Raw genomic sequence first — 10290 nt, 5'->3', positions numbered from 1 at the left:
CGTGGTTTGTTTTGGGCATGGTGAAGACACAGTTCCTCACTGGGAGTGAATGAAGCAGACTTTCTCAGTGTTATAGCAAAATACATGGACATCCAGCAACTTGTGTATTATTCTCAGGCTGATAACCGGGATTTCTGTCTCTGATGAGCCCATCGTACCGTTTGGAAAGCTGACATATTATATTGATAATTTTGACAAAAGCGCTGCTGTTTAGAATTCAACATATCACCCTGTCTACAACAACCATTGTTCTGTTTTTGTCTTTCTCCCTCCCGATTGTGCTCGTTCTCAACATCTCACTGTGAAGTGCAGTTTGACAGGCACGCATTCGTTGGTGAAGAGTGAATTAGCAGCTTCTATGTTGAGACTTGTCTGGCACAAAACCAGTGAGTCCCTTTTAGCACATGCAAACTTCATTTGTCATCGTGAATCTGATACGACGGCATCATAGATGTGCAAATTGGACCGGTGACACACACTTGTATTGTGCTCGTGTGATAAAAGCGTTTTATTTCATGTTAATGCTGCACGTTGAAAGTACCTGAAAGAAGAGTCTGGTGTATGTGTGAATGCATGCATGTATTCCTGAACTTTGTATTCTCACTTCAAGGACAAGTAAGTCATTCATGTAGTTGAAATCACTCATGTGCGCATACAGTCGAGTACAATGATTACCTTGTGTGTTTTTTTGCATCTGTGCATGTCCTACCTGACAGTGAGGATGAGGATTTGAACAGCCCATCATAGCGCCTTTGTTCTCAAAGATCTAAAAACAGAAAATAAGAGGAAAACGTAATCCAGAGTTTAGTTTACCGTTCTTCCCTGAGTCAAGAGTCAGACTGTACAAGTCTCTCTGGGACTCTTGATCAGAGCAAATCCTTGCTGATGAAGATGAATTAAAACTGGAGGGATTGGGAAAAAGGTGCTGTCCTTGGTGCTGATATTTGGTAGTAAATACTGTTTCAAATGGCCTGTATGCATTTGTCTGTTTAGTGAGAATATTTAGGGATCTCAAAATCCGGTGCCTTGCTCTTGGATACTTCAAAAGATGTCTGCACTCACATGTATTTTGGGATCTCCGGAAGGAATTTTGATTTGACGATATCATGAGCTACCAACATCTACAATATCGCCATCCAAGTAAACCGAATGGGACTGGTTCAGAAATGCAGAATATGCGCTATATTCTGGGTATTATTGGTAATATTGGGTATGTCAATATGGATGTAAATGCGCACACTAGTCATATCTCTGTGCAGACTAGAGACATGGAATAACTTGGGAGGTCAGTGTTCCTGAGGAAGCTAATGATACATGACTGGCCATTTGAGCATGTTGAAATAATAGCTGTATAACAAAAAAAATGTACATTTAATAAAAAATGAAGACTTTGGAAAAAATAAGTCCAAAGGAGCATTGGTTGGGAATCACCAATCTCTTTCTGCGCTACAGAAGTTAAAAGCTGACCTATGGAGCTTAACCAGAAGCTATTTACAGTAATATGAATCAATTAAATTTGGGTTTTTAGATCACTTAAGCAACCATGGTGCTTTACTTACGATCTAGCTTATGTATTTTCCACAGTGATGGCTTATGGGAGTCATGCGTACTGCAGTATTTGTGGCCATTTAACACAATGAACACACGAAACCTAAAAAAGCTGTGATATTTCCGAATTCAGTTCCTGAATATCAATCTTTATATAATGTGTCATAACCAGTAAAGTTGTGCATCAGCTTCTGACCTCCACAGCATCTTTATTCGCTGTAAAAATGTTCAGCATTTTATATCGGAAAAAAATGAATTGCTAGTTGTATAAACTTTGTCATTTTCTGTTATCGACATGCTTCTCTCTCTGCTGCTGCTGTTTGAATTTGCAAGTTGCCCGGAGGCATCATTAAAGTTTTATCCAATGATCCAGAAGGATCAGTGACGAAAGGTTTACCTGCTTTTACATTTTAAAGGTGTCCAGCCCTGGGAGAAACCACATCAATAATTTGTGAATGTTAATAGGAGTGTGTGTGTGTGTGTGTGTGTGTGTGTGTGTGTGTGTGAGAGAGTGTGTGCATCTCATACCTGAACCCAGGAGTACGTGTTTCCTAGTTCTTCAACAAGCTCCGCCCACTTGTCAATCACTTTGACAACCTCTTGTTTCTTCATGAGAGGGAGGGTGACGTCTGACCAGGGATGGAAACACATGACCTTACTGAAAGAATAGACAGAGAGGATGGCGAGAGAGATGTTAGATAGTGGGAAGGTGATAACCCTCACCTTCAAAACAAGGAAGTTGGGGGTTCAGCGCTTTGCTCATGGGCACCTTGACAGTAGCATCTTAATTACCTCTTACTGCACCAATCTCAGGTGTTTAAACCTGTCTGGCTCGCTATTTCTTCTGTTCTGTGTGTTTATGATCTATTATGATGTTCTTGTTCTGGTTGTTGTTAATAAGTGATACATGTGCTGCTGCTGTCTTGCCTGGATTTTCAATGAAATATATATTTTTCTTAAAGAGTCTTGATCTACTGTGTTTAAGACTGGCCTTGTTAACAGTATAAGTCATTGTTTCTGGTGTCCAGTGCCAAGTACTGTGAAATGACTGCTCTGTACTTCCCAGAGACCACTTGTGAAAAACAGCAACAAATATTCTTTGACATTTTTTACTTTGGATATTTATTTGAAGCTCTTGTTAGTGGTGCTCTTCGGATCAAATGACACATGGTTGCACTTGGAAAATGGCAAGTCTGACCAATTTCATTTTTTTTTGCTCTGAAATATAATCACAACCAATAATGACCAAACTTCAGTGTCAACACTGAGTTTTTTAGATAGATTGTAAATATGATAAGAGACAGGCATGACTGGGTTTGACTTGTTGATTTGAGAACATGTGACACGTGTCCAGGCAAAAGCATGCAGTTTATATGCTCAGAGCTTTACTCACAATATCCACTGTGATCCATGAACAGCGCTGAATTCTGTAAAAAACTAAAAGTGAGCGTGACTAACTGAACAAAAAAACACAACTTCAGAGTGTGATTATATGTTTTAACCAGTTTTTGTACAGAGTTTATAAGTGTGTGTATTTTAATCCACATATTCATATTTGCAGACCGGGCGGCGGGTCGGGCGGGAGGCCCGGGCATGCCGATCGTCGGCGGCATAGACTAGCTCTAGGGACGTGGAACGTCACCTCGCTAGCGGGGAAAGAGCCGGAGCTGGTGCAGGAGGTGGAGCGATACCAGCTAGAAATAGTTGGACTCACCTCCACACACAGCGTTGGCTCTGGAACCAAGCTCCTGGAGAGGGGTTGGACTTTGTCCTTTTCCGGAGTTGCCCAGGGTGAGAGGCGCCGGGCGGGAGTGGGGATACTCACGAGCCCCCGGCTGAGCGCCGCTGTGTTGGAGTTCTCCCCGGAGAGCGAGAGGGTCGCCTCCATACGCCTACGGGTTGCGGGGAGCAAGGCTCTGACTGTGGTTTGTGCTTATGCACCAAACAGCAGTTCAGAGTATCCGGCCTTCTTGGAGTCGGTGGGAGGGGTCCTGGAAAGGGCGCCGCCTACCGACTCCATAGTTGTCCTGGGGGACTTCAACGCTCACGTGGGCGATGACGGAGAAACCTGGCGGGGGGTGATTGGGAGGAACGGCTTGCCCGATCTGAACCCGAATGGTGTTTCGTTATTGGACTTCTGTGCTTGCCATGGTTTGGCCATAACGAACATTATGTTCGAACATAAGGTGGCTCATAAGTGTACCTGGTACCAGAACACCTTAGGCCGGAGATCAATGATCGACTTTGTAATCGTATCATTTGATCTGCGGCCGTATGTCTTGGACACTCGGGTGAAGAGAGGAGCAGAGCTGTCAACTGATCACCACCTGGTGGTGAGTTGGATCAGATGGCAGGGGAACCGGTCGGAAAGACCCGGCAAACCCAAACGTGTAGTGAGGGTGAACTGGGAACGTCTGGCGGAGGACCCTGTCCGGGAGGTCTTTAACTCCCACCTCCGGAAGAACTTCTCACACATCCCGAGGGAGGTTGGGGACACGGAATCCGAGTGGACCATGTTCAAAGCCTCTATTGTGGACGCGGCCGCTAGGAGCTGTGGCCGGAAGGTCATCGGTGCCTGTCGTGGCGGCAACCCGAGAACCCGGTGGTGGACACCGGAGGTGAGGGAAGCCGTCAAGCTGAAGAAGGAGACCTTCAAGGCCTGGTTGGCCCAGGGGTCTCCTGAAGCAGCTGACAGGTACCGGCAGGCCAGAAGGGCTGCAGCTGCGGTGGTCGCGAATGCTAAAACTCGGGCATGGGAGGAGTTCGGGGAGGCCATGGAGAAGGACTTTCGGTTGGCCTCAAGCAGGTTCTGGCAAACCATCCGACGGCTCAGGAAGGGAAAGCAGGGCTTACCCCAGGCTGTTCTCAGCAGGGGGGGGGGGAACTGCTAACCCGGACGGAGGACATCGTCGGGCGGTGGAAAGAGCACTTTGAGGAACTCCTAAACCCGACCAACATGTCCTCTGCAGAGGAGGCAGCGCCTGAGGACCCAGGAGGAGGCTCACTCATATCCCTGGCAGAGGTCGCTGAGGTAGTCAAAAAGCTCCTTGGTGGCAAGGCGCCGGGGGTGGATGAGATCCGCCCTGAGATGCTGAAGGCGCTGGACATGGTTGGGCTGTCCTGGATGACACGCCTCTTCAATGTCGCATGGGGGTCGGGATCAGTGCCCATGGAATGGCAGACCGGGGTGGTGGTTCCCATCTTCAAAAAGGGGGACTGGAGAGTGTGCTCGAATTACCGGGGTATCACACTACTCAGCCTCCCGGGGAAGGCTTATGCCAGGGTGCTGGAAAGGAGGCTCCGACCGCTTGTCGAACCTCAGATTCAAGAGGAGCAGTGCGGATTCCGTCCCGGCCGTGGAACAGTGGACCAGCTCTTTACCCTCGCAAGACTACTGGAGGGGTTCTGGGAGTTTGCCCAACCAGTCTACATGTGCTTTGTGGACTTGGAGAAGGCTTTCGACCGGGTCCCTCGGGGGGTCTTGTGGGGGGTGCTGCGGGAGTATGGGGTGCCGGACCCGCTACAACGGGCGATCCGGTCTCTGTACGACTGCAGTAGGAGCTGTGTCCGCATTCTCGGCAATAAGTCAGACACGTTCCCGGTGGGTGTTGGCCTCCGCCAGGGCTGCCCTTTGTCACCGGTCCTGTTCGTGATTTTCATGGACAGGATATCTAGGCGCAGCCTGGGGGCGGAGAACGTCAGTCTCGGGGGTCTCGGGATCGCTTCTCTGCTATTTGCAGATGATGTGGTCCTGTTAGCCTCCTCGGATCATGACCTCCAGCATTCACTGGGGCGGTTTGCAGCCGAGTGTGAAGCGGCGGGGATGAGAGTTAGCACCTCCAAATCTGAGGCCATGGTTCTCTGCCGGAAACCGGTGGATTGCTCCCTCCAGGTGGGGACGGAGTGCCTACCTCAAGCGAAGGAGTTCAAGTATCTCGGGGTCTTGTTCACGAGCGAGGGTAAGATGGAGCGGGAGATCGACAGACGGATCGGTGCAGCTGCAGCAGTAAAGCAGGCGCTGCACCGGACCGTCTTGGTGAAGAGGGAGCTGAGCCGGAAGGCAAAGCTCTCAATTTACCACTCGGTCTACGTTCCTACCCTCACCTATGGTCACGAACTCTGGGTCATGACCGAAAGGACAAGGTCACGGCTACAAGCGGCCGAAATGAGTTTCCTCCGTAGGGTGGCCGGGCTCAGCCTTAGAGATAGGGTAAGGAGCTCGGTCATCAGGAGGGAGCTTGGAGTGGAGCCGCTACTCCTTCGCGTCGAAAGGAGTCAGCTGAGGTGGTTCGGGCATCTAATTAGGATGCCTCCTGGACGCCTCCCACTGGAGGTTTTCCAGGCACGTCCAACTGGGAAGAGACCCCGGGGAAGACCCAGAACACGCTGGAGAGATTACATCTCCCAGCTGGCCTGGGAACGCCTCGGGATCCCCCAGAATGAGCTGGAACATGTTGCCGGTGAGAGGGAGGTCTGGGTCGGCCTGCTTGACCTGCTGCCACCGCGACCCGACCCCGGATAAGCGGTGGAAAATGGATGGATGGATATTCATATTTGCTTTCAGCCTTAACTATGTTGCCCATTGGAAACCAGCTCCACTGTCAGAGTCAGAAAAATGTAATTTCTATCAACAGACAGGCTCCTCTAAGGGCCCGAGCAGCTAGAACATGATCAATAATTGAACACGACTTTGGTGTTTATGCTCTGAGCAAAACTGAATGGTCGTATTTATGAATTGTATCACAGAAACTGAAAGCACTCCATATACTGCGTACTGCACTTCTGTGTGTATATATATATATTTATTAATATATATACATTGTTTCATGGTTACCGGTGAAGTTAGAATGCCCTTTTTCTCTGTCTTTGTGAGCCGTTGTTTTATCAGTGTGGGTTGAATAATGTCTCAAAGGCTAATACAATTATATGCTATAAACAATTGTAATTAAACGGAACTTCCTAAGAAATTAAGTTACATTACAGTTCCTTACTAGGAAATGAAAAGGACACTATTAGGCCTGTCAAATTAAATATCAATGAAGTAGTACTACCAAATCATTTGCCACGGGATTTAGGATCATTCTGCTGAGAGAGAATGTATGACTGAGAAGGGGTGATGCAGTAAGTCATTAGAAGGTTCTCTTCCCTCGCACCATCTCGCTTTTGTCTCCCATGACCCACATCCCATTTCCCATTTTGTTTTCCCTCTAATTGGCTCGAATGCTGCTGCAGGGCAGAACGCACTAGTCCAGCTTCCAAGCTCCCTCTTACTTTGACATCGTTACAAGTCTGTGTGGACTGAGTGTTGCACAAACAAGAAAAACAGTACCCAACAAACACGTATACAACCCCTGCATCAGGAACAGACAAAAAAACACACACACACACGAACCCACACAGACTGAATCTGTGAGGTTGAAAAAATCCCCTGAAATGTAACAATCAATCAATAACAAGACAAGAGCAACACGACAATCAGTGCTGTTTCTCTGCTTGTTACTCTGTGAGTGCATGTGGCAAGAAATAACCGACAGCCTCCACACCTGCCAACACATGGGAAGTTTGTTTTTCAACCAGCGCAGGCAGTACGGTGTTTTGATTGAATCTATTATTCAGCTGTTGTCTAACTCTGCTGTCAGGCAGAATCAACAAAAGTATTCCCGAAATGCGAATTGAAGATACAATAACTACAGTCTACAGACTGACGACCACATGTCTTTGCTGTGATATCAAAATGTGAAAGGGTTGTGTATGTGTTTGAAGCTTCACTTCCTGATCTATGGCACAGTACGAGCTATGTGAGGTCAAGTTTCAAGAGATAAATCTATATTAGCAAAGGTTTTGTGTAAGTTATCTATCGGTGGATCTATTTATACACTACTGTGTGTTGTGTATGCAAGGGGCCACTGACAAAGCCCCCTGTTAGGGTTCCCAGACCACATATCGACTTTGACAGGGAATAAATCCAACAGTCAATGCTGATAGATCAGAAAGCTGGTTCAAGCTATTTCATGAAGGAATACAACATATTCCCAGGAACAAGATGGTTTCAGACTCCAATAAGACTTCTTATTTCCCTGCGTTCCAAAAGGGTCTGAGGTAAATGTCACTGGACGGGAATCCATGTCATCAGAACATTCAAGCATCCAGGTCGTCAAAAATAGAGTGAGAAAACATCCCCATCAGGTGGTGCCACAGAGGATTGCACACATCTTAATTTATGTGTTGAGAGTGAGGATTTGTAATTTATTTTGCATAGTTCAAGAAGTCCCGAAACCAAGTGACATGCGGTGCGTTGATTAACAAAATTGCCTTCTGCTAATAGCTGATTATGCTGATGATAATCACAACAAGGTATGAACGTTGCCTCAGCATGACTGCTCTGATTGCACTCATCAGTTCAGATTTAAGTAGTCATAAATTTGAATGTATCACCATTTTTACAAAAGGAACATTGATTAAAATGCATCCTTGACTAAATTCTAACCGCACGCTAATTTAGATTATGTATGTGTTTGATATTCCTCTCATGGTAACACTGTAGTTTATTGGTGAAGGACCAGGCACGACATGAAACATACATGTTGCCGTTTTCAGAATCAGTTTTAGTTTAACATTACATTGCATAATTTACACGTCCTTTGCACACAATTCAAAAACCTTCACACGGTAAGACAGCATTGACACGGTGATCATTCGTGCAACGTGTGACAGGACGCTTTGTTCTTACCAGACGCCCCTGGCAGCTTTAGACTGGAACAATGGATGTTGATCTGAACCTGAAGAACACAGCAAATGTAATGTTGTATTACAATTTTAACAATTCATTTGCTTTACAATTTGAAGTACATTGATTCACCCATTAGGCCTGATTGACTAGTTTATTGGGCCATGAACTCATCTCAAAAATCAATTGTTTTGTGCCTAAGATGTAGATAAAATAACAGCAACATTTGAGTGTACTTTCAATTAACAGCAAAATAACTATGAAAAAAGAAAAGAAAAATGTGACAGCACTGATATTTCAACCAGTGGTTTAAATAGTTTATGTAATGCAATTACTTGTTGTAGTGTTTTTACAGCATCAGAAATACTCCTCACCAGGATCTGGTGCGTCAGGCTGAAGAGCGGGGAAGTCATTTTCAAAAAGAAAAGTGCTGTCATAGTCTGGATTTACCTGTAGAGAAATAGACAGGAACAAAAACACCTATTTTGTTGTCCAAAGCAAATGCCATTTATACTTGGTAGCTGAAGGAGTCCAGATATGTCTCAATAATTTAATATTGTTGATAAATGACACCTTTCGTGAAACGTATTAACCTGTTCTTACCTCTCCATTTGCACGTGTGTTCCCGGGACAGAGTGGGTTGCGGGGGTCATGTCTGGGTATGTGTTCCTCGGGAGGTTTCTCTACCTGACCTGCCCAGGGTCTCTTCATGCGGTGGGCCGACACAAGGACCCAGGTGTCACGCAGAGGGTTGTAACGCAGGTGTTGGTGATCTGGGGCAGACATGAGACGAGGAAAGGCAAAGAAATAACACAGAGAGCAGGTTCTTTTGAGAGCCGCAACAATGACCAACAGTGGAATATAATCATGTGCATGTGAAATCAACCTGATCAATTAGTCACTCCAAGCTCATTACATCCTCTTTAACCTGTGTGTCGTAGAGGGAATTGTTTGTGTCTTGTTGAATGCTGACAAGAATATTTATTTTCATTATCAATGAATTGCTCGTTTATTGAAATGATAAATAAGTATTTATAAGTATTCTGTCGAAAAAAAAGTGTGTTCCTATAGCTGTGCGGATTATATGGATGACTGTTTGCAGCAGTAAAAGCAGCAGGAACTCAAGTCACGAGACTACACAGCTGGATGTGTGTACTGTGATGCAATAAGCACTCTGTCAATGCAGGAAGACAGGCCTAACTAATTGAGTGGTTTGGCATCAACATATATTGATTTCTGAGAACCTATATATTCTATTTCACACGGAAATTCAATATGATCGAACAATGAAAAGTGTGTGTTATTGTGATGCTTCCCCTAGTATCGGAAAAACAGCTTCCGGGTAGAATATATATATTTAGTGTATTAAATACATGCAAAGTTCGATAGTATATCCTATTTATTTGTAAAGCGTCTGTTAAGAGTGGATTTGACGTTTAGTGAGCAAAAGTAACGTGAAACAACCATTTTTTTAATAGAGCTTTGAATAAATTCTCTGCACAGACGTAAACAATCTGCAGGATGTCCTGAATGAATTGAATCATTTTTACTCTCATAATTTAACAAAGCTCCGTACCTTTTGGATCGAAACTGACTTCTGTTGTGCCGCTCATATTGGTTGGTGCTGTTTGATAACGGTCACCTCTCCGGCGTTAAATCACTGACCTTTAATTAACAGTTAGGTTATAGCCACCAAACTGTCTCCTGTCCACGAAACTCCTCGGCCTACTTCCTGTTTTTTTGACACACGAAACAAACATGCTGTTTGGGACAAATCAATATGATAAGACAAATCTCTAAAAGTCCAAAAATGAAAGGCGAAAATGATCAACTAATAACAAAATGGCAATCAAACGTTTGCATTCAATACAAAGTCATAAAATGTACATTTGTTGATGCCTTTATTTTTACTACGAATGCAAAATAAATAAAAACTTCCTTAAGAGGGTTTCACAACAATGCTGGCAACCCAGAATTTGCCGTCGGCCACGCGACTAACTCGTCCTCTGATTGGC

The 10290-nt window shown here is 45.2% G+C and overlaps 1 protein-coding gene across 2 annotated transcripts in view; it reads right to left on the bottom strand.

Moving 5' to 3' along the window:
- Positions 1-10021, bottom strand: part of galt (galactose-1-phosphate uridylyltransferase) — a 33021-nt gene extending 23000 nt beyond the window's left edge. Inside the window, exons 1-6 of one of the 2 annotated variants that reach the window (XM_031855731.1) lie at positions 9941-10021; positions 8879-9048; positions 8650-8725; positions 8279-8327; positions 2077-2206; positions 710-766 (exon numbers count right to left, since the gene is read on the bottom strand). In XM_031855731.1, the coding sequence (XP_031711591.1) occupies positions 710-766; positions 2077-2206; positions 8279-8327; positions 8650-8725; positions 8879-8986 (420 nt within the window). In that variant the 5' untranslated portion in view covers positions 8987-9048; positions 9941-10021. Of the gene's footprint in view, positions 1-709; positions 767-2076; positions 2207-8278; positions 8328-8649; positions 8726-8878; positions 9049-9851 lie in introns of both variants that reach the window. The other variant, XM_031855730.1, reaches the window with a different exon arrangement.
- Between the last annotated feature and the right edge of the window lie 269 nt (positions 10022-10290).

This window comes from Anarrhichthys ocellatus, unplaced genomic scaffold (genome assembly GCF_004355925.1).
Source record: "Anarrhichthys ocellatus isolate YVR2014 unplaced genomic scaffold, GSC_Weel_1.0 scaffold16, whole genome shotgun sequence".
Classification (NCBI taxonomy): domain Eukaryota; kingdom Metazoa; phylum Chordata; class Actinopteri; order Perciformes; family Anarhichadidae; genus Anarrhichthys; species Anarrhichthys ocellatus.
Note: the sequence above shows the minus strand (reverse complement) of the source record. Positions and strands in the feature narration are given on the sequence as shown.